This window comes from Aulonocara sp. 'chitande type north' Nkhata Bay, linkage group LG8 (genome assembly GCF_057382095.1).
Source record: "Aulonocara sp. 'chitande type north' Nkhata Bay isolate Kocher_YH1m ecotype deep benthic linkage group LG8, A_spYH_male_GT1.1, whole genome shotgun sequence".
Lineage (NCBI taxonomy): Eukaryota > Metazoa > Chordata > Actinopteri > Cichliformes > Cichlidae > Aulonocara > Aulonocara sp. 'chitande type north' Nkhata Bay.
This window is the reverse complement of record NC_141351.1, coordinates 27030347-27053525: the sequence shown is the minus strand read 5'-3', so window position 1 is coordinate 27053525 and position 23179 is coordinate 27030347. Positions and strand designations below refer to the sequence as shown.

At 49.3% G+C, this 23179-nt stretch overlaps 3 protein-coding genes across 12 annotated transcripts in view; 1 reads left to right on the top strand and 2 right to left on the bottom strand.

The window, feature by feature from the left end:
• Window positions 1-294: 294 nt before the first annotated feature.
• LOC147324146 (uncharacterized) lies at window positions 295-5958 on the bottom strand. The gene is made up of 11 exons (XM_086304670.1): window positions 5589-5958; window positions 3421-3616; window positions 3035-3266; window positions 2677-2956; window positions 2381-2558; window positions 2224-2300; window positions 1975-2155; window positions 1661-1909; window positions 839-1010; window positions 668-768; window positions 295-573 (listed from the first exon to the last, which is right to left on the bottom strand). The coding sequence occupies exons 1-11, from the start codon at window positions 5859-5861 to the stop codon at window positions 461-463; spliced, it is 2052 nt and encodes a 683-aa protein (XP_086160796.1). The 5' UTR covers window positions 5862-5958; the 3' UTR covers window positions 295-460.
• LOC147324145 (SUN domain-containing protein 1-like) lies at window positions 5315-21805 on the top strand. Of its 10 annotated transcripts, none has more exons than XM_086304665.1 (23): window positions 5315-6130; window positions 7079-7167; window positions 8734-8904; window positions 8979-9172; window positions 9442-9468; window positions 9615-9899; window positions 11030-11167; window positions 11978-12052; window positions 12688-12807; window positions 15997-16095; window positions 16282-16357; window positions 16493-16539; window positions 16753-16967; window positions 18348-18605; window positions 18889-18981; window positions 19062-19135; window positions 19247-19385; window positions 19491-19775; window positions 19909-19993; window positions 20077-20192; window positions 20352-20519; window positions 20592-20684; window positions 21128-21805. In XM_086304665.1, the coding sequence occupies exons 3-23, from the start codon at window positions 8801-8803 to the stop codon at window positions 21242-21244; spliced, it is 2808 nt and encodes a 935-aa protein (XP_086160791.1). In that variant the 5' UTR covers window positions 5315-6130; window positions 7079-7167; window positions 8734-8800; the 3' UTR covers window positions 21245-21805. The 10 variants fall into 10 exon arrangements, with proteins under 10 accessions (XP_086160791.1, XP_086160788.1, XP_086160787.1 ...); XM_086304662.1 differs by having other exon boundaries at window positions 5315-6134; XM_086304661.1 differs by having other exon boundaries at window positions 5315-6661.
• The window catches only part of LOC147324144 (uncharacterized), a 32967-nt gene continuing 25241 nt past the window's right edge, over window positions 15454-23179 (bottom strand). The window contains exon 17 of the mRNA XM_086304905.1: window positions 15454-23149. Within this exon, the coding sequence (XP_086161031.1) occupies window positions 23096-23149 (54 nt within the window). The 3' untranslated portion in view covers window positions 15454-23095. The remainder of the gene's footprint in view (window positions 23150-23179) is intronic.

The window sequence follows — 23179 nt, the reverse complement described above, 5'->3', positions numbered from 1 at the left end:
ATATTTTACAAAACACAACATTATAATGAAATAATTATTTATTCTTATAATATAAATAATAACAATAATAGCTATTATATTTATATTATTAGTCTTTAAAAAGATTGTATTTTATTTTGAAAGGTAGGTTTGGATGACTTCCGCACTGAAAGCGTCGCTGCAGATACTTTAAATGTTAAAAACATTTTGCAGCCAAAACCTGATTAGAAGAAAAAAAGCTGAATCAAACTTGCTGCCACTTCCTGTCCCACTCTGTGTTCCAGCGCGTTCCCACACAGACGAGCAGAGACCAGGTAAATAAGAAGTGCTTTATTTACAGATAAATAACAGCGTGGTCAGAGAAAACACAAACATGTATTTAAATGTTCTTCAGTGGACTCATGCCGTGGTGAAGGCGGTTCCCTCAGTAACAGTCGGCGTGGATACGTTAGAGCAGTTTCCTCCTTCCTGCTCCGTGTCCTCAGACGGGCCTCAGGTCGTCGGGGACGGGGATCCGTTTGAGTTCGTCCACGTAGGTCGAAGGCTCCTTAAAAACGTCTTCAAACAGGAGCTTCATCAGCTCGCTCACATATTCTGGAAGACATGGAGGTCACTGTAAACCACACTGGTGTCAATAAAGTTGGAGAGTTCAGCCTCTCCTCTGTGTGTGTGTGTGAGCTGCACTCACTGGGTTTGGGCTCGCTCTGCTGAGGCTCGACGGTGACCTCTGAACTCCTGTCTTTGTGTCTCTCTGCGTCCTCGTTGAAATGCATGGCGGCCAGGTACAGCCTGGAAACAAGATCCACTGTCACACAGGTGTTTGAAGCTGTGACATCAGAGCTGAAGCAGCAGCGTTTACCTGCAGAGCACGCCGACGAACGGGAAAGCGACGTTCTTCGGCGCGAAGCGGCGCACAAGCCAGTGGAAGCGTTCCAGCGTGGACGCCTGGTGGTCGTGACTCAGTTTCCCGACATCGGCGAGAATCCGCTTGTTGAGCAGGAGCTTCTTCAGCTTGTGCAGAGCCACCGAATCTGCAGCCACACAGGTGAGCACAGACACACCCACAGGTAAACAGTCAGCCAATAGCAAAGCAGCAAAGAGTTAAGCCACGCCCATCACAATAAATCAAATAATAAAACTATTTGTTAATTGCCCTTTTAACGCCCCTCCCCCTCAGCCGAGGCTCTTAACAGCGAGTGGGTGGAGCTTGTGTCTAAGCTGACTATGTCAGGGGCGTCCTCTCTGTGATGTCAGCAGGGATGACTCATCTGAGCGCTGAGAGTGGACGTCACACCCTGCTGGACACATTTGAAAGGCCAGCAGTCACATGACTTGACCAGAGGTTTATGACATCATTACGTGCGAGAGGTCAAAGGTCACTGTTTACAGAGGGTTAATTTATTCGTCTTCTCTCTGCATCTCTGGAGCTGAGATGAGTCACGCTACATCAGAGTCTGACTGCCGCGTTATTGTGGACACCGCCGCTGTGATGTCACAGGCTGGTTAGCCAGGTGAGCGGCTTCACCTGTCAGCCAATGACTGGACAGTTTAATAATCATACATTTTATTCGTGGGCGCCTTTAAAGCCCAGACTCTCCACCTGAGGCAGAGGCCATCTTCGCCCCGAGCAGGTGAGGTCCACATGCACAGGTGTGACTGGCTCTGATTGGCTGACACTCACCTGGTTGGAACCACTTGCTGGGATCCATGGACACGCGGTTAGGATGCGCGCACGTCGGGAACAGCGGGTCGTCGTGCATGTGGACGTTCTGGATGTGGTTCACGAGGGATTTCCACTTCGCCACCTTCTCAGGCGCGGACGTGGAGGTCGTGGCGCTCCAGTAGACGTGGTTCCTGATGCTGGGCAGCCACCGCCGCACCAGCAGGCACTCTTTACTCTTCGCCAGCTTCTTCAGCTTCCTGGACAAACCTGCGGAGAAAAACATGTTAGCGTGTGTCTGACGGCTTATCGTCACGTGACCACGCCGTACCGACCCTTCTCCAAGTGCTGGATGTTATAGTAATGGCGGACGTTTCGCTTCCTCAGGTATTTCTGCACGCGCGCGTGGCGGTCGGTCACGATGTGGTCCACGCTCAGGCGGTTGACCTGGAGGAGATCGAGGCCTCGCCGCAGAGCCTCCGTCTCCACGTGCGAGCTGCCGCTGACCCCGGCGCTCTGAGAGGATAACCATAAACAGTCACGTGATCAGCTCTTACTTCCTGTTGGCACAGAGCGAGCGTTACCTGAATGAGCTGGATGTCGATGACGCTGCTGCTGCTCAGGTGCATCAGGGTGTAGCTGCCCAGCTTCCCGCAGTGTCCTGTCAGAGGAAATGACATCATCAGGCCAAAGTAACCACAAGGTGACAAAAACAAGACACTAATGATGGCGTTTGCTCACCCAGCAGGTCCGCCCTCATCCGCCCTCCCACCGCCACGCTGCCCTCGCCCCTCAGGCGCTCCATCAGCACCTGCTGGTCCCGCTTCCACTTGTGGTTGATGGCGGGCTCGAGGAACATGCGGGCGTGCCTCCTGAAGGTGTCGGACTGGAACACCTGGAGGTTCATGGCTCTGCACACCTGCAGGTGACGCACAGCAGACACGCGCCGTCATGGAGGACGTCTGCACGTGCGCACACTCAGACAGTGACGTCAGAGTTTTACCGTCACGTGTGCTCGGGTCAAAGGTCAAGGTTACCTTCTCCACGTGACTGAATGAGCCTCCGGTGAAATAAATGGCCGCAGACATCTGCAGGTTTCCTAGCGGCGTGCTTCCCGCCACTGGCTGGCTCTCCCACTTCCTGCTGTAGTCACAGCTGGGGCACAGCTGGCTGAAGGAGACGAAGGTGCCCATCCGCCGCCGCCGCACCTCGCAGCTCAACCCGCACACGGGACAGGTGAGGAAGAGGTCTCTGAGACAGCTCTCAAACACGATGTATTTGGGGTCGTTGTAGTGGGAGGGCGTGGCCTCCGCCTCGCTGTGTGGGTGGAGAACAGCAGGTCAGACGTTTGCTGCACAGACAGACAGGAACCTGCAGGAGGCGCCGGCACCTTACCGACTGTCGGGCGGCTCGCTCGAAGACTCGTCCGGCTCATACGGCTCGCAGATGGGGTCGTACTGGTCGGATGCTTCGGGGAGCTCTGTTTCCTCCTCTGGCTCCTCCCCCTCCTCTTCTTCCATCATTTCCAGACGTGGTCTCTTCGCTGGTCTGACACCCGGCTGAATCCCCGTCTCTGATTGGGTGGTCACCGTTCCCACGTTACAGTGTAAAACCGAGGCCTGTGTGGCTGAAACGCACAAAACACGTTTTACACTCTTTAAAACTGAACAAAGCTTCCTCTTCATCACAGTCCAAAACCTGCAGTTCCTCCACCAACCAGCAGGGGCCAGCAGTTAGTATGTGGCCATCTTTTACTTACAGTGTGTGGCACTCATACCCACCTTTGCTTCTCACGTGCTGCTTCAGCGTGTTGTAGGACAGCTGAGTGGCGGCGCACCTCGTAGATGGGGAGTAGGACGTCTGCGTGCCCACCGACACCATGTAGTGACAGAACTGCGTCGCCACGGAGACCTTGGGTTCAGGGTCGGTCTGACAGGCGGTGTTTCTGAAGCGAGTGAGGGGCAGCAGCACCGGACTCTGCTCACAGGAGAGAGGCCAAATCAGGGGTGCCCAATCCCGGTCCTCGAGAGCTACCGTCCTGCAGCTTTTAGATGCATCCTTGTTCCCACACACCCGAATCAAATGAATGGCTTGTTATCAGGCCTTTGCCAAACACGATGGCATGCTGAAGAGGTAATCAAACCATTTGATTCAGCTGTGTTGGAGTAGGGATGCATCTAAAAGCTGCAGGATAGTAGCTCTTGAGGACTGGGCAGCCCTGCGCCAAATGATATGTAATGCACTACGGAGGACCCAAGGTGCCAAAATAAGTAAACGACTCCATAATTATTCATGGAATATTCGATTAAAACTGTAGACTTTAATTTTAAAAATATAAAGGACTCAAAGCGGAAAGATCAGAGACACTGGTCCACGTCGGCCATGTTGATGACGGTGCATTAAATGGTTTTGGCTGTCGCCCACATTTATGAACTTTGTGGCTAACGGTTCAGAGGAGGCGCCACGAGGAGCTGAAAATCTTTAAAACAGCTCAGTTAATGTTTCTGTTTTTTATAATTAGAATGTTGTTGTTTCCCTCAAGCAGAAGCAGAATACATTAAAGTAATGTAAACAAAAAAATATTAATATTATCATTATTTTCAACCGTTTATTTTTACATTAATCGGCTTCATCGCAGATTTCAAATGTGTAACTGTTGACATGATTCCAACGTATTAAAATTGAGACTTTCCCCCAGACTGCAGGAGGTCCCAGGAGCTCTGCGGGGCACAGGTACAGGTAACGGACAGCAGGCGAGCCGCTGCACGCTCACCTTCACCTGACAGGTTTAACCTCTGCAAACAAAAGCAGGTGCAGCAGATTCATTTCAAACAAATAGCGAGGACTTCCATCATTCCCCAGCATGTTTAAAACATCAACAGAGAGCAGGACATCCACCTTTTGCTCATCCATCATTTTTCCTCTTCTCCGATCCTTTCACTGCTCATACCGAGGCTCAGAACAGCTTTAGCTGCTCTTCTTTACCACGTCCGTGTTCAGCAGGTTGAGGAGATATTCGTGCCTGATGATGTCACTCAGACCCAACCGAGGTGTTTCTGAAGCAGCTGACAGACGAATGCTCAGAACGCCTCACCCTGCAGGTGTGACTTTGTCATAAATGCTGATAGTGCTATATCGATAAACAGCCAAATTATCGATACAGTGAAAGTATCGGTCAGGCTCTAACAGCACTGTACTGATGTCCAGCAATGATTGTGCACTGCACTACGTTTTGTTACCTTTCTTGCGAAGCAGTTGGTGACATGTCTGTGAAAAGTGCTATATAAATAAACTTTTACTTACTTACCAACTCTAAATACTAAAATAATTAAAAGGTTTTTGGAAAAAACATTGAGTCATTTCGCTTATTTTGGCCGTTTTGGTGCTCCATATACTAACTGCTGATCAGATCAGAAGTTGGGAGTATTTTTAAAATTAATTCTGGTTTTTAAAAAGAAAAAAGTACAGCTAAGCTAGCGCTGATTTACTGACACTTATAAGGTGTCGCTTTTATGAAAGGATGTAATGACACTTATAGGTTTGGTTTACACCAGTTATCATAGTATTGACAAATATGGCCAATACAATCATAGCATAATAATAATAATTATTGGTTTTTAACGACTGTTTAACAATACAACCTTATTTACGGAGTAACGGTCTTATTCTTATTATTAGTTTTTGGCATGTTTGAACCTCCACAGACGGTCACGGTTTAGCCGTTTATGTCGTTATTTTCAGGCTTTTTCAGTGTTTTTCTGATAAATTCGGTTTTTATTTTTTATTTTTTATTTTTTTACACGTTAACTGAGACCGTTAGCCCGGTTAGCCATTTTTGTTGTTTTTTGATCCCGCCGGTGGATTTAAACCGTTCTACCGTCCGTTTCCCGGTGATCCGGGACTCGGCAGCTACTCGCCGCGGAGATCCCCGGGCTACACTGAAACTCACCGCCGCCGCTTTGGACTCCTCTACGTCCCCGTGGATGAACGGCAGCGCCCCGTCCTTCAACAACAGCCTGGCCGAGAAGCCGGCGTCATACTGGGCTTTGTTGACGAACGAGTCCTCGGAGAAGTGGCGCGAGCAGACGTACACGGTGGCTTTGGGCGGCCGCTGGTCTGAGAACAGGTACTGGATCCACTGCTGCCGGATCCGCTCCTCTTTGGGCAGCGCGAACAGGTTCAGCTTCCCCTCGCAGCCGAAGATGCATTTCTTGGGAGACATCCTGGTCCGAGTCCCGCTCCTGCACACGGAGCTGGAAAACTTCCCGAGTCCAAGCGCGAGGAGGAGGAGGCGGAGCCCGCTCCCGTGACCATATAAGGAAATCCCCGCCAGTTAAAGTCCACGCGGCCAAGAGGCAACCCCCCCCCCCCAAAACGGTCGGAGCAGACGCAGGGAGTACTCAGATTACTCCAGCACGGACTGACCTCGTTAGCTGAGATTCAGGCCATGTTTCACGTTCCCGCCACCACTTTAATACCGTGAATGTGACAGCAGGTACAGGGTCGAACTCGGATGTTTCTGAAAAAAGTTGAATATCCTCAAAGTTATTTTAAAGTAGTTCCGTTAACAAATGATAACAGGCGAAATCATCTGTTAATGTGATGTTCTTTGGAAAATTTGTTTTTTCTGTTTTCAAACGTTCACTCACTGCAATAAAACAATATTTTAATGAAAATGTCTCTATACGTTGAACTCGGAGTGAACCATCTCAAATCAATATATAATCTTTTTCATAGAGCGTGTCGCACCTCCGGCCACAGGGGGGCGTAAATCACTGCTGGCGCTATAAAATGCCCCCACTGTAAACGGCTAGTGTTAAGTCTCCTGTCTGTTGTTAGTGTGAATGTGATCCCCTGAGAGGAGCTCACGGAGTCTGCTTTCATCGCTACGCTGCTAACCGGCAGGTTCTTAACGGGAACACCATTTAACTGTCTCCGCCAGCGCTATCTGTCGCTCGCTAGCTGCTAATAGCTAGTGGCAGCTTGTGGCCGACGTCTCTCCCTATCTGCCCCCCGCTGCGGGTGAGCACAGCGTTTTTCCTCTCTGTACCGTCCTGATTAACTTTTCTTTTTCTACTGTTATTTTCTGTGAGCGCTAACGCTGACGTTAGCAGAGCCACGGTTCGTTTTTCGCGGGGGTCCGCCCACTGTGGGATTTTACTGGCTACGCACAACATCATTTACGTGAGCTGACCGCGGATTGGTTGGAAGCTGACAGCTTGCAGTTAAAAGACTGCACACGTGGGCTCAATTGCAAACAAACAGAGCGGACACGCGCACGCGGGTGTAGAAGGGCGATTATATGTAAGTAGAGTAACGATGGTGATGGAAGGAACAATAAAGACACAAGAATAAAAATGTTGGGTTGTGTGTTTACGTGTTTCACCCCGCTGTGCAGTTGATAATTACCTAAAACACGCGATCTTATTTTCCCATCAGCCTCTCAGGTGAGGGCGCTCTCAGCAGGTGAAGGGGGAGCATTGCAGCGCCACCTGACAGCTCAGCAGGAAGTCGGCGTTTACCTGAAGGTGAGGGCTGCTGGGTAACTGAGTCTGAGGTGGCAGCTGGAGATAATGGATGATCCTCCTTTGTCTCGTCCTCGCTCTCTGTGCAGCTCCTCATTTGTTTTGAGACAGCTTTCTTCTAATTGGCTGCTCCTCTCAAACAGAAGGTTTGAGTGGTAGGTGGGTGGGGCTCTACGGTGAAATGTCCCCCTTTCTAAACCCACTCTCTTCTGATTGGCTGACTTCTGGACTCCAGCACCCAGTTTGACCACATAAAGAATTTCTTTCTTAGTTTTGAAGTAACATCCTGGTTATTTGGGGGGAAGAGGAACAGCAGGCTGAACACCTGTAAACACCCGAGCGTGCGAACATGTGGCGGGAAATATCTGACTTTATTTATTCAATAAAAATATCAGTGTCCTCACAGAGATAGAAGTGTGTGTGAGAGCAGCTGACTGACCCACAGACAGGAAGTGTAAGCAGGTTAAAGGTGAACTTCAGCTGCTGGCTGGATCTGTGTGTGTGTTAGAGTTGGTGTGATTTGTGTGTTTGTGGCAGCGTTGTTGGCGGCTCTGCCGGCCACCATGAGTGACGAGGACCTGCAGAGCTGGGGCTGGACTGACCTGTGTGTATGCTCGGCTTCTTTCTCTGCGCTGTTGTATGTAGGTCAGGTGTCTGATAAGGTTGCAGGGATTTGGTGTGTGTGTGTGTGTGTGTGTGTGTGTGTGTGTGTGTGTGTGTGTCTTCAGTATTTCAGGAAGAAGCGGTTTCTGTGTTCCTGCTGCGTTGCTGCAGCGTGTCTGCAGCTTAAGTGTTTCAGGACACTCGAGTTTAATCATTAAGCTGAAGCTGCTTTTAATCCAGAGTTTAATGAAGGAAACGAGTATCTGCAGCTCGCCGTTCGTCTGGTTAACACGACCCCAGACCTCCATCGATCTGCCTTCATATCACAGGAAATGCGGCTCGGAATACTAATAAGATTCCTCCGTACATGCTGGGAACTTTAACGTTTTTAATTTTATTAATCTGCATTTTATGGCTGACTTAGTGAGACTCTTATTATAAAATTAAAACCTGCTGGAGAAACCTGTTAGAATCATATTTGGGAAGTGTTGCACAGTTTTCTGTGTGTGTGTGTGGTCGTGTGTGTGTGTGTGTGTGTGTGTGTGTGTGTGGTCGTGTGTGTGTGTGTGTGTGTGTGTGTGTGTGGTCGTGTGGTCTATTGATCAGATTCATACATCATCACCGATGTAAACAAACAGTCTGTATAATTTGTTTTTTAATTGTAGACTTTTAATCAGATTCTTTCCTCTTTATGTTTTAACAGTTTTTTCATATTTAAAGGAAAAACGTTCCTCCTGTCAAGTTTCAGTGTTTTCTCATTATGTCCTTGTACATTTTAAAAGCTTACTTTGCATCTAATTCTTTTATCCATGATGTAAATATGTTTCTTACTATATTCTGTTAAAATGGTTTTCAGCTTTATTTGATCAGGTTGCTTAAATTGGCAACATTTTCAGACTTTGTTTCCATGAAGGAACACGCCTCTTCCTGTTCCTGCTCCCTCATCTTCCACGCCTGTCTCCTCAGCTCCACCTACTCGTCGTCGGACTCTGAGAAGGAGCTGCAGGTCACCTCCTTCCTTCGGGCGAGGGTCATGTCGAGACGCAGCCTGCGGCTCGATGAAGGCCTGCTGGACCGCAGTCTTCCTCGTGGCAGCGCTTCCTTTAGTGCGGGAGGAGGCGACTGGAGGAACAGCAGGTCAGTGTGGACGTCTGCTGAAGGTGCGTTCTGTTCAGGTCTGCTCCTCCTTCACCTCCTGCCTCCTTCTGCAGGTCGCTGAGGTCCCGTCGTTCCCAGCAGCATTCGGTCTCCTGCTCCGAGTCGCTCCTCGATGCGCCGCATAAACCTACCGTCATGGCACTCCACAACAGCAGCCTCCACAGCGTGGCGTCCGACGCCTCCCTGCTCTCCTCCCTGCAGAACGAGTCCTCCATCCAGGAGCAAACGCAGGTCGACGCGTTCTGGGGTACGAAGCCTGCTCATAGATTTATAATGATCTCTGTTTACAGAGCGCTTTGTGTAGTGCTTTTCCATGGCAACAGCACAGGTCATCAGATCCACAGATTCAATATTCTTACTTTGATTACTTTGGTCTGATGTTTTCAGTCGAAGGAAATGATCTGGGTTCAGTTCTGGACTCGTTAGCCTGCTATGTTGAGTTTGGAGCATCTGTGAGCACAAGGCTCGCCTTGTTGACCGGACCGACTCTAGTTTAACCTTGATCTTCCTCCTCAGGTTTGGACCACGACTCGGATTCCAAAGGTGAGCCTGCGCCCCCGCCCGCCTGCGCCCCCGCCCGCCTGCGCCCCCGCCCGCCTGCGCCCCCGCCCGCCTGCGCCTGACTCGTAAAGGCTTTGATAAGGGGACACGATGAGTCAGTTTCATCATGTCCTTGTGTCTGTCTGCAGAAAGCACCATCATCGCGGAGCAGAGCAGCGTCGCACTGAACAGCACTCTGATTGGTCTAGACACCCTCTGCAGCAAACACCCGGGCCAGGCCAGCAGGGTTTTCTGTAAAGACTGCAGCGCTCTGAAATCTGAGCCGCCGCTGGGCGAGAAGGAGGCCGGCTCCGCTTCCTCCAAATACACCACAGACACCTCCTCAACACTAATGGTGCCGCGAGCCTCAGAGTCCGAGGAACCAGAACCTTCTACCATTTACTACAGAGACAGAAGCCGCAGGAGGAGGACGGGTGAGGCAGACGCACGTGACGGTCTTTACTGTGGAAATGACCACATCAGACTTTTTCCTTTTTTTTGTCTGTAACGAGATTATAATACGACAGCAAAAACATTCTCGTATTCAGAGTAACAAAAACAAATCGATCTGTAGTAAAAATCTTTTCCCGTCATTCCTGAAACATTTCAAATCTCCAGAATTAAGACGAAGCAACACCTGCTGAGTTTCTGTTCCTGTCACACTCTGATCAGTGTTGTTACAGATGAAACCACACAGCCAGCACAGGTTTACCACAGTCACTGCTCTCTGCAGCACATGCTTTATCAGGACAGGGCGCCGTCTGCTGCTACCAGTGTGTCCAGTTTGGTTCTGGTTCTGCACAAACGTAACGCTTTAGAGCCTCCATCAGCTCCATCAGCTCCTCTCTGCTGCTGACGCCTTCCAGGAGGTTGGAGTAGCTGAGGACTTTGATCTGATTAGTGGGTTAGTGATGAACATAAGCGGTGAATGTAAATCAGACTGATGAAGTTGAGGGTTCGTTTATATGCAGACGATTTGCTGCCACCATCAGGTCAGCCTGTGAACTACAACATTACCCACCACCATGTGACCCTGGAGGGGGACGAGAAACGACCACGCACGTGTGTTTCTGCAGTGTGACGTGGTTTCACGTGCAGTGACGGATATTTGAGGCTTAATTCTGATTATGGTGTCACTGAATGATCTGCCATTTAAAGGTTTTGAGCCTCAGTCTTTTCTGTAGACGTCACAGTTCTCACTATAATTACTCATTTAATGACAGTGAAGCTGTGATTGGATGGCTGATGAGCAGTTTCTTTGACCTGCCCCTCGCTCTGCTTCACCTTCAGCAGGTGGAGCAGCTGACGGTCACTTATCAGCTGGGGGGGAAACGAGCCCGAGCAGAGACCGATTGCTCTGAGGCACCTGGGCAGGTGCTGGGGGGCGGGGCTCGTGCAGGCTTCCACTTTCATGAAGCTGTGGTTTGTTTCCTGGATTTAGGAATCAGCTGAGCGTCACTTCCTGTTCTGGGGCTCTGCTGGCGTGTTTGTGTGCGGCGAGCTCGCTCGCAGGTGTCGGGGTGAAGGCGCCGCTCGTTGACTAGTTGTGGTTTGGCTCTTCCAGATGTGCTGCAGCTGTGGCTCGACTCGTGTTGGCTGCGTATCAGGAGAGCCGCCGCCTGCTGCGTGTCTGCGCTGACGCACACCTGGCAGGTGTGTCGGGGGTTAAAGGTCAACATACAGCCCGATAATGGACACAGAGGTACTGACTGTCTGTTTACAGCAGGTGGGGGAATTTACCTGTGCACCTTTCTTCTTCACACACTGGTGTAAAACACATCTGCTTCACCTGAGCGAGGCCGCCGTCCAATGAAAGCACCCAAAATCGCCTCTGTGATCAGAAGAGCCCGTTTGAGTGGTTAGCAGGAACTCCCAGAATCCCTCAGCTCCCTGTGAATGACCCACCTTTGCCTGCAGAGGCAGCATTGCGTTACCTAAAGTGGTGCTCTTATGAGGAGGTGGTGTGAACTCTGTCCTTCAAGCTTCAGTACCTTTGACCTTTCTCACCCTTCACTTAACTGCGTTAGCTCCGCCTACATGACCCCGAGGGTTGACTAAGATCACCTTTTAGAACTTCTTAAAAGAGAATCTGCCAAAGTAGCCCGAGATCAAAGATGTCTGCCAACGGCCTTATGTTTGGATCTTCAGGAGGAAGAAGCACAGGCGGGCTTCATTAAACGCGGAGGAGGAGCTCCACCCTCACGTGTCTCTTCTGTGGTCATTAGACCTCAAAGGGTTTATTTCCATTTATTTTTAGTCACCTGACGCCTCCTCGCTAAACATCCCTGACTCCTCACGAGACCAGAGCGCGCTCTGGATCTCTGGACCTGCAGTCGCTGTGCTTCTTTCCAAATAAACAAATGGGCTGCACCTCTTCACTTTGGCTGTTTCCCTGGCAAAATGCAAATCTGCCCTCCGGCTGCTTGCAGCGAACATTCAGGCCTCGGCTCGGAGGTGGACGGTGGTGATCTGCCGCTCTCGGTGAGTCCTGACTCTGTTTCCTCTGTTTCAGTTCGACCCGGCCGCGGCGGAGCCATGAGCCTGACTGAGTCCAGCCAGAGGGAGCTACAGCCCAACGGATCTCTGTGTGAGCAGCACACACACCTCAGAGGGTTTAATCAGCCTGCTGTTCACTCGTTCATGATGCTGACACACACACACACACACACACACACACACAGTATTTCATGTTGGACTTGTATGTGATGATGTGCATGGAGGGTGTAGCGTGTGCAGGCAGCAGTCATGGATACAGAAAAGATTGAATTGAACTTTATTTATAAAGCACCGAATCACAGCAGGGTGCAGATTTCCTTTCAAGCCGACTCTGTCTGTAAATGCATCGTCTCCACCTGCTGCCTGCACAGAGACAGCAACCAGCAGGTGGAGTCTCACCAGAAAACTCCGCTGCTGCACCAACGCTGCCTCTGAAGTGGGCGGTGCTTTAACACTAATGTTGAAACTGTGTTCGTGGCGCCGGCTCAGAGCGGCTTTGCTGCAGCAGCGTGTTGTGAACAGTCGGGGCGTGACTGAAGGGTCACAGTGATCACCTGATGCGGAGGTCGCCGTGTGCACGCTCAGGTGTTCTCCGTAAACCTCGAGGCTCCACAGCCAAACTCGGAGCTTCCTGTTTGGAGCAGCGGTCACATGGTTCCTGTGTAGATGTTTCCTGTTGTGACTCCTGTGTTTTCTGTCGGTTAAACGCTCTGCTGACACCTACAGGTAACGACTGTAAGGACAGACGGCCTTCGCCGATGGATGCGGTCACGTCTTCTTCGTCCTCGTGGTCCTCCCTGGTTTCCTGTTTGTTGGGGTTCACGTGGAGCGCTGCTCTTTTCACAGGTTCAATACCCGCTCCGGCAGTCTGCGCTGCAGGCCGTGCAGATCGTTTTTACTCACATCCGCTCTGAGTCGCATGTGTTCAGTCGCAGCGTGAGGCCACAAAGCGTAAAGATGGTGTTGGCCTGTGATACAAACGGCAGCGCTGTCAGTCTCTTCTGTCTTTGAGTGTCTCTGAGCAGCTTGTGTAAGCGCGCAGCGGAAATACGAGTCGTAAAGATGCTTCAAAACAATTTATCTGACCCGTTATACATCCTGTGACTTCAAAGACACACACACACACACACACACACACACACACACACACACACACACACACACACACACACACCAGCATGAACAGGAAGCTGTGACGGTTTAAATTTGAATCTTATGTAAACAGAGTAAACGCCCTCCCGAGTAGATTTGACTTTGTGTTGCCGTGACAACCAATCGGACTCAGCAGCAGGGTGATTGGCTCAAAACTTAGTGATGTTAACAGACTGTATATAAAAGATGGGTGTCACTTGATGATTCTTTTAATTATTTGATTTGTTGTTTTCCTCGTCTCTGCCATTTGACTAATTAAATCAAAGTGTTTTATAGGGAAATTGTGAGCATTTGTTTTTGTGATGAACTAAACTTGAATTCTCTGCATTGAAAACGTCATGAATAGGGATGGGTACCGGTGTCCGGTGCCATCAACGGTAGTAACCAGACTGAAAAGCAGCGCAAATTTCGGTGCTTTATTTCGGTGCTTTTTTTTCCTGAGCTGTGATACACTTTAGATTCTAGCCAATCATTTTACATTTCAGAGGATAGTAGGCGGGCCCAGGTACGTACGTTCTGTTAGAGCAGAGCTACAGATTAAAAATGTCCAAGGCGAAGCGGTCAAAGTCTGGCTGTACTTCACAGCAAAAGATGCAAACTCAGCAGCAACAAGTGCTTTAAGCTGATACATAGCGTTTTTTTTAAAAGCCGAGAAATGCGCCGTATTTGATAGCTTGCTGCGAGACCTCACACCGAGCGCATCTACTGCGGGTGGGTTGCCTGTTATGCAACATCCCCCAAAAACCCGAAGAGGAGAGTCCTGGCCCCTAGCCCTGCCAGTGTAGCAGAAATGATGAGGATGATGATGCAGCAGCAGCCGTTCTTCTCTGCGTGAGTAGCTTAATGTTGTTCGTGTGTAATTTACGTTGAGTAGGCTAACCACGTGATTACATTAATGCATGTAAGGTGAACTAGCAAACATCATCATAGCTACATGCGGCTGTCTTCTTGTTTGATGGCAGATACTCCCTTCACCCTGGCCAAAAAGGCTAAAATGACCAAAGAAAAAGTGGAAAACAGCTGAACATGAGAGGTTTAGGACAAAGTTTGTGTTTTTTCCATTGTTTAAGCACTGCTTCCAGCCAAGAGTGATACCATATATGCCCCATAGCTGCAGAAAAGGCTAACATTGTTATCTTTTTACAAAAAACAGCTGAACATGAGAGGTTTTTGGACAAAGTTTGTTCTCCATTCTTTAAGCACCGGTTTGAGCACCGGCACCGTTTCAAAAGTACCAGTTTGGCACCGGTATCAGATAAAACCTAAACGATACCCATCCCTAATCATGAACTCTAATATCAGATGTTTACGTTTATTAATGACTCGGTCATTTCCGTTGCTGTAAAAGTCGAACTCAACATTTTTCCAGATTTGTTCGTGTTACATAACGTTTGAATCGATCTGCGTTGAAGAAACCATGACGGAAGCAACCGGTAATAACGGCGTGCGAGCGCAGCGCTGTGCGGACGTGCTGCTGAGTCACAGGCAGTGTTGGTCAAGTTACTTGAAAAAAGTAATCAGTAACTAATTACTGATTACTTATTTTCAAAAGTAATTAATTACTTAGTTACTTTTTAAAAACACGATTTACAACCTGAAGAGGTGATAAAGCGATAGATCTTTCAGCCCAATTCTACTTTTTCTGCATAATCCATCATACAAAATGTAATCAAATGGAAAAGTCTCTTTTTAAAACTTGTTTTATTAGTTTTAATCTTTTAACTTTATGCATCAAGCAAAAATTTAATTATCTGCATCATTCTCTGACTTGAATAAATTAGTTTAACATTGAAACCTATTTTCTGCACATTCCAGCACATAAAATAAAATATTTTGTGTGTTTACACTCAGTCTTTCAAATAGATGCAAGTAAAACACAGCAGAAAATAAATAAAGTCACAGACTCAGCGGTCCTGTTGCTCTATTTTCACCTGTAAAGCAGGAGTGGGGTAGGCGGAGGTTTACCCTGGTGCAGGTGTGCCGCGGTCAGTGGAAGAATCCGCGAGTTTCTCTGTGAGGTTCCCATTACGTCGTAGCTACTCGGTGCTTGTTGGAAGTTTAGGGGTTTTTTTCGCTGTAAAAAGAAGTTTTCTTCCCACGCACAGCGGACACTAATGTTTTTGTCACTTTTTATGGAATCAAACTCAAAGTAAGGTCAGTACTTCCACGCTTTAAACGCTGCACGCTCATACTCTCTCTGCACTCGATATATGATCCATTGTTGATCTGCACACAGCTGTTGTCACTAACGGCGCACTCGCTTACGTCACTGTCGTGAGACATTCTCGCAAAAAAATCAAGGTTTTAGTAACACAGTAACGCAGCGTTCCTACGGGAAAGTAACGGTAATCTAATTACCGTTTGCAATAGTAATCCCTTTACTCGTAACACGTTACTGTAATCTGATTACTTTTTCAAGTAACAAGTAACGCGTTACTGCCCATCTCTGGTCACAGGCGCGTCCACACGTTCCGTTTTTAAACAAACAACAACAACAACAATCTTTATTTATAGAGCACATTTAAAAGCCTTGGGCATACCAAAGTGCTTTACATAAAACAATAAAAGGTTCAAACATTGATAAAGGATAAATAAAAATAACGAGTTATGTTCATAGATAAAAGCTACCAATAAGAATGACTACAGCACATGGGTAATAGCAAGATAAAAGCTGTACCACCATAATAAAAGACACCAATAGAAAGATAGGAGGGAATTAATACAAGAGGTCAATAGGTCAATTTTAAGGGCTGAGCTCACCGGAGCGTTTGGTTTGGTCAGGCCTTAAAAACCAGAGTGACTTTGGCCAAAATGGGCGTGGCCCGAGAGCGTCTGCAGCCGCTTCCCGCCGTCCTGACTGACCTTCCTCCTCTCCTCCTGCAGCTTCGGTTCTCTTTGACCTCGCTCAGAGAGCGGCTCGGGCCCTCGGGCCTCTGAGCAGGAAAGCTGGTTCTGCTTCGTGGACCGCCGCACGCTCTGCAGGTTAACACCGCCATGTGTGCGTTTGATTTGTAGCGTCTTTGCTCCCTGACCCAACCCCCAGCTGTTTGTTGCTTAGCTGCTCTGTCGTGTGTGTGTGAGTGATAGTTGGTGAATAAAATCCCTCCCTTGCCCCTCCCATCCATCTGAATCTGTGTTCTGATTGGCTTTATCGTTCTGTGTCTGCAGGTCGGACAGCAGGCGACGCCTTCAGGTGGCTCGACACACGGTGGCGTCACATGACCACAAACACACCGCTGAGCTGGCAAGTTTGAGCTGATTCATTAGGTTTTCTCATTCTGGAGTAAATCTGCTTCATCAGACCTGTTCGACCGCTCAAATACATTTAAGCTTAAATAGTGGAAGGAAGGTGATTAACCCATGGCTGACGTCTCTGCAGGTTTCCTGTCCTCCTGGTGGTTCTTTCTCTGCTGTTTCTCCTGTTCGGTGAGTTCATTGACTTCAATGATCTTAAATCACTGTTTAACAGCAAACGTGGACGATTCTCCTCAGTTTCCTAAAAGCTTCTGTGTGGCTCACAGTTGGATTTAAAACGCAGTCCTGCAGAGTCTGATGCTCGTTCACAGCAGGATTAGACAGGAACACAGCAGTCACAGCTGACTTTCAGGAAGTGATGTAACTGGACTCCTCCCTCCTCAGGTCTGCGCTGGTTTGGTCCAGCTGTTTTACAATTGCTGCTTCCAGCTGTTAACATCACAGAGTGGAGGCCAGCGGTCTCCAACATCCCCGCTCTGTCCTCTAACAGCTTCCTGTCCTCTGAGAGCCAATCAGGAGAGGGCGACGTAGATGAGTCAAAGGAGGCGGGGCTGCTTCACAGCAAACCTCCACCAGCAGAAACGGCAGCAGGAGAGGAGGTATGACCTCGAGGCTTTCAGCCGGCAGCAGATGAGGTTTACGTTTGGTGGTTTGTTTGTGCAGTCGAAGGGGAAAAACCAGCGCTGTGCTTCTGTAGAGCGCCGTCACTCTCTCAACCAACCTTCATCTTCTCAGGCGTTACCATAATGTCACTGAAAAGCACAGTCGCTTTTTGATTTACAGGAGTTACGCAGGGCTGCCGCGATTAGTCGACTATCAAAATCGTCAACGGCTAATTTAATAGTCGACGCGTCGTTTGAAGCTTTGTAAGATCCCAAAAGACTCATTAATAGGTAGCAGGATTCAAGGGTGTAATAACGGACTGAAACAGGGATGGCAGCTGCCGTTAAACCAAGTAGAAGCAGCTGTGTCCGAATTCAGGAACCGCATCCTCCTGTGGCCGCATGTGTAGGCCGATTACGTTACAGCGGCACGACGAAGACGGTCCAAATTCGAAGACTCCGAAAAATGCGCCCTTCATTTCCCCAGATTTGAAGGATGGGTCGGGTGTATACTTCGTGCCCCAACCTATCCCAGAATTCATAGCGCAGCCCAGCTCAGTTTCCAACAATGGCGGCAGCTAGTTAGTTTTAATATTACTCTTATTATTCTTTCTGGGTCACAAAATAAACGTTTAACATATTTTCAGGTAAGAATGTAGCTGTGTAAACCTCAAATATCGGCTCAGTTTATCAGGACACCACATATTTTCAAAAGCGCTCCGACGTTTTCGGAGACGTCTGTTACCCACTAGCTCGATAGCTAGCCGGGGGCAAGGTCACTAGAGCCGTGAGAACACCGGACTCCCGGCAAATCGTTTTCAAACCCACCGCCGTCTTTCGCTACTCAGGTTAAACATGATATATGAGTCACTTAGATAACTTAAACATGTTGTTGTTTGGCTTTTTTCAGTATTTTATTTGTTCCTGAGTAAATCGGTTTGGCTGAGATTAAAGTTATAGTTTTTACACAGCTGAATAAACGTCAAGCAGACAGCTGATTATCAGAAGTGTGAGATGCTCCAGAATTTACTCGGTTAGTTTATTAAACTCCACCGAAACAATCTGCACATTGCATTAAAATGTAATAAACTATCATCTTGTCTTTAAGTTATGTGCTAACTAAAAATAAACACTTACAGCTGTAAGCTAATGATAGTTATATGAGACCAGATGCTGCTGGTGCAATAAGCTGTAGTTGTACGTCCAGTGGATCATGATCTGATTAGTCGACTATCAGAATAATCGTTTGTGGCGGCCCTGGAGTGACGCATGTTTATGGGGGGAAAAAAAACTGCAACAAAACACGTGCCTGAGGCCGGCGACAGGTTAGGATAAACTAACATGCATCCTGGAAGTTTACGAATGTGGTTGTTACAGGAAGTGGGGGCGGCGGCAGAAGATGCTGAGCGGCTCATTCGTCTGGAGCAGAGTCTGATGGTGCTGTGGGAGCGCGTGGAGGCCGGAGGACGGCGGGCGGAGCAGAGACACAGAGAGCTGCTCCGGCTCTACACCGGCCTGCAGCAGCTCTCGTCTGCTCAGCGCGACGGCGTGGAGGCGTCGCTGAGCGCTCTGCTGGACCAGCAGCTGTCCGAGCTCAGGAAACAGCTGGACGAGGAGAGGTGGCAGAGGGAGGAGGTGAGGATCTGCAGCACCGTCACTGCAGTTAGCTGAGCTGAAGCTAGCACACAGCAGTAGCACCATCCACCTGTCAGTCAAATAGGCCACGCCCCTAATGATACAAACTATAACCCTTACTACAATTTAAACGGTTATAAAATGCAGATGTGATGGAGGCCATTATCCAGAGACCAGAACAGTTTCTGTATCGTGCTGTGAACGTTTAACACGGACTCACCGGGGCCCCCGCTGGACGCCGGAGGAACTGCACGTTACTGAAACATCTGTCGCGTGTTTGCAGGTTCGCCGGCAGGATTTGTTGCAGCAGCAGACGCAGACGTCTCGTCTGGATCAGCTCGAGCTGCAGCTGCAGAAACTGGTGGCCAAAACGATGGTGAGTCACATGACCTGAGACGAGCTTGGCGTTTCACCTGTAAAAGCTTCAGAAATAAAACTGCTTCACTAAAACTGCAGGAGGTTCAGTGGAGACGTGAAGCTGCTGGATCTCTCCTCTCGCCCTCGCCGACCACACTTCCTGCTGCTGTCAGGTAACCTTCGTCATCATCACCTTCTTCAGTAGGTTTATCTGGACCAAAGAGAAGCAGCTGCTGATGCTGGTGCGACTCCTTCGTGGCTGACGTGTCTTTTTCCTCCTCCAGTGTTGACCGGCAGTCCCATGATGCCTTGCTAGCGGAGGTGGTTCGGTTGGAGGCGGCTCTGGGGGACGTCAGGCGGGACGTCAAGCTTCTGTCCAGATGTCAGGACAGCTGCCAACAGCTCGCCACAATCCAGCAGGCGGTGAGACACTCATTTTAACGGTCTCCTTCACAATAAAAGCCTCACTGAATGGTTGCTTTTAATGTGAAGGACCAGTTTCCTGTTCTGACTGTCCTTTTTCTGTAGATTTTGGGGCAGGTCTCTGCTCAGGTGCGAGAGGAAGTTCGGGCACTGCTCTTCAGCAACCAGCTAACAGCGGGCGGAGACGCCGCCGCCCTCCCAGAGTCGCTCCTCCGGTGGCTCTCTGAGCGCTATGTGAGCGAGGCGGACCTGCAGGCGGCGCTGGCCTCTCTGGAGCTCAGCATCCTACAGAACATCAGCCTGCAGCTGGAGCAGCGGCGCGGCGAGGAGACGGTCAGAGAGCCTGTCCTGCATGCTGCTGAGGGCGTCGGGGCCACAGTCACCCAGGAGGTGAGGAGGCGCGGTCAGAGGCGGGCCTAAATTTACCACCTGAGGATGAGTTTGATAAACCTGTCTAACCTTCTGAGTAATGACCTTATTCACGCTGTAATAATCGCCACTCACGCCTCCCTCGTGTCCTCAGGATGTCCGTGCGGCGGTGAAGGACGCTCTGCGGCTGTTTTCTGAGGATCGAACCGGCCTGGCGGACTACGCTCTGGAGTCTGGAGGTCAGAATCCAACAGCGACGTCTGTGATGTCATGAACCTGCTGTAATGGTTTACCCAGTGTGGCTTCTGTGCTCGTCCCGCAGGGGGCAGCATCCTGAGCACTCGCTGCTCGGAGACGTACGAGACGAAGGCGGCGCTGCTCAGCCTGTTCGGAGTCCCGCTCTGTTATTTATCTCAGTCTCCCCGAGCTGTGATCCAGGTAACTCACCCGTACAGTCATGTGGTTACGATATGAAGCCCCTCCTCTTTCTCGTCTTTGACTCTGTGATAGGACTTTGTCCTCCTCTCAGCGCTCCTCCAGATGTTTTTGCTCAGACTGATGAATCAGAAATCACCTGATCTGTGCTCTCTGCTGCAGCCCGACGTCCACCCGGGGAACTGCTGGGCCTTCAGAGGCTCCACGGGCTTCCTGGTGATCCGGCTCTCCATGAGGGTCCTGCCCTCGGCCTTCACCCTCGAGCACATCCCCAAAGCCCTGGCCCCGAGCGGGACGCTGCACAGCGCCCCCCGAGACTTCGCCGTCTACGTAAGAGAGCGATGGCGTGCGTTCATAAACCTGCTGCTCTGTAGTCTCTGTGTAACCTGAACGCTCTTTCAGGGTCTGGCTAACGAGAGCCAGGAGCGAGGCAAGCTGCTCGGCACCTACACCTACGACCAGGATGGAGACGCTCTCCAGACATTTGCTGTTTCAGTGAGTCGTGGGGCGGGGCTTGTGGTTTTAGCCTTCCTTAATGTTGGCGAGCCAGTCTGTCACAGTCGTTAACACTCAGCCTCAGAGGGCGACAGAAGCCTGTCAGATACCAGCTGCTTCACTTTGTCTCTTTAAATTTGTTCTTGTTTTTAAAACCGCACGAACGAGACGGCGAGACTGTCACATGACTCATGCTCACATGACTGCAAAATATGACCTCACAGATCTAAATCTGGACACTCGCCCCATCAATGGAAAAAACCACAAACAAATGATCACAGGCAGGTTGGGGGTTAGTTTTGCAGAGCGGCTGCTGAGATGAGCAGAGTTATTGATCCAAATTTAAAGTTTTTTCTCCTTCGAGGCAGAAAACGAGTTTGTTGCCTGAAGTTCTCAAACATGCGATGTCGCTGCCTTTTCCTGTCTCTGTTTTGTCCCGTCAGGAGGAGAACGGCGAAGCCTTTCAGATCATCGAGGTCCAGGTTTTATCTAACTGGGGCCACGAGGAGTACACCTGCATGTACCGCTTCAGGGTACACGGGACGCCCGGCGACGTCTGAGCGCGCTCATACAGTCGAACTATTAGAATCGCGAGCGGGGTGGAGGCAGCGCAGAGGACATCGTAGCTCTGGTTCAGACTCGCCTCCTGCCCTCGCCACTCGCCACAGACATTTCCATCTGGAAGTGATCAGTGTTTCCTGTGGAAAAACAACAGTGTGTCATTTCTGTCAATAGTTAATATTTCTGTGTTTTTGTTTGACGTCCTGTTGGCTTTCCTGTTTTGTCTTTTATTGGTCCCTCGAGCGTCTGTACTCTGAGCTCAGGCGTTCTCACAGGGCGACCCGTGGACGAGCTGCCATGTTGATGCAGCACATGAACGGTCCTGGAAACGGCGCCGATCCACAGCGACGCGTTTACTGTCTCCTGGAAAAGCAGGCGACGTTCCCGCTCGAGCAGAATCGTTTAAAAGGGAGTTTGAGCTTTTTTTGCACAGACCGACTGAAACGTTTGAACCTGTGAAATCCAGCTGCTGTAATGTTCTCATTTTGTCTTCAGGTTAATTTGTTTTTAATCTGTGGTTTCATACTGGACGCTTCTAATAAAGATTTTCTTAATATACACTGTTTGTATCAGATGCATTTGTTTGAGAGGAGAAGCTCATCACAGCTGCGTCAGCAGTTCCCTCTCTGAGCTCTGCAGCTCCCAGTGAAGTGTTGGTTTCATGTCCGAGCTAAACCCACATCTTAGATGGAGGAATACTAAAATAAACGGTAAAGCTAACCTGGAGACCAACTGAAACTGAACTACGGAGAAAACAAACTAAAAACCAGATTACAGCAGGTGGATGATTAGCTAACAGACACGATGGTGATGACGCACAAACAGTTTGTGCTGGTTTATCCTTACTCTGCTTCAGTAGGTTTAAAGCACAGCGGGTGCAGCTTGTGCACACCTGCAGGAAGTAAACGTTGGAACTCGGCCCAAACAGCTGATCAGAGTAACGCCCACATCCATCAACTTACTGTCTCATACGTTTCACTTGCATATTTGCAAGGTTAAAGCAGAGTTAACATTATACTTGGATACTTCTCCAACCTTTGGCTGTTTCTGCCTTTTGTTCTGGCGGGCTGATCCCACACTGTTTGGATCTGACTGTGAGGAGTTGTCTAGTAATGATCACCGAGCAAACTGTGTATGCTCCAACTGTACGACCAGGCCCGTGTGCAAAGATGGCTTTATTCAGCTTTTTGCTGATGAGCTTAACCAGAACACCAGCGAGTACCTGGAGAAGGGTCACCTCACACCGAGCTCATGAGGAGATGGTTACTGCAGAGCATCTCTCAGGAAACCTTCCAGCTGGAAATGTTTTATTGAGGCTGATGCTGCAAAAGCTTTGCACAACGTGCTGTGAGATGCTGATGGAGGACACTATCTTTATGACTCCTGGCTCTTGTATGGACAAGTAAAAATGACATTAATATGTAACCTACAGACAAAGCACTGTAATCAAACATGCATGCTGAAGTAGCGAGCAGAAAGTGGGACCATGTTTGGTGGATGGATCGGACAGCTCCAGGGGAACGTCTTTGCTGTCATGCTGAGAATGAACTTATTGAGCACAGTGTCCTGTGGTGAGCTCCAGCTTAAAAGGTTTAGTTCACCTGTCCAGCCCCAACACCAGCTCACTCGTGCCCGACGTGCCCGATACCATCAAACGTTAAACTTTTTGTTCTTAACAATATAATATGAATACAAAACTTATAATCACAACCATCATGACACAGCATAAGCAAAAGTATAAGTGATACTGTGGTTGCAGTTCATGTTCACACGGTGGTGAAGGATGCAAACACTTCCTCCACCATGTGGAGGCGCTGCTGAGCTGCCTGCTTTTCTGGACACTGCCAGCTTTAACCATCCAGCTCCGGGTCCTCCTGTGGGCGGGGCTCCTGCCTCCCGGTGACCTGCAGAGACACAGCAGCACACAGGTGTGA

Coding starts and splice junctions, on each gene's coding strand:
- LOC147324146 (XM_086304670.1), bottom strand. CDS start 5,861: ATGTCTCCCAAGAAATGCATCTTCGGCTGCGAGGGGAAGCTGAACCTG. Junction 2,559..2,676: donor CATTCAGTCACGTGGAGAAG/GTAACCTTGACC, acceptor CGTCACCTGCAG/GTGTGCAGAGCCATGAACCT. Junction 574..667: donor GCAGAGCGAGCCCAAACCCA/GTGAGTGCAGCT, acceptor CATGTCTTCCAG/AATATGTGAGCGAGCTGATG.
- LOC147324145 (XM_086304659.1), top strand. CDS start 7,728: ATGAGTGACGAGGACCTGCAGAGCTGGGGCTGGACTGACCT. Junction 12,808..15,996: donor GAGCGCTGCTCTTTTCACAG/GTTCAATACCCG, acceptor CTCCTCCTGCAG/CTTCGGTTCTCTTTGACCTC. Junction 18,606..18,888: donor AGAGGTGGCAGAGGGAGGAG/GTGAGGATCTGC, acceptor GCGTGTTTGCAG/GTTCGCCGGCAGGATTTGTT.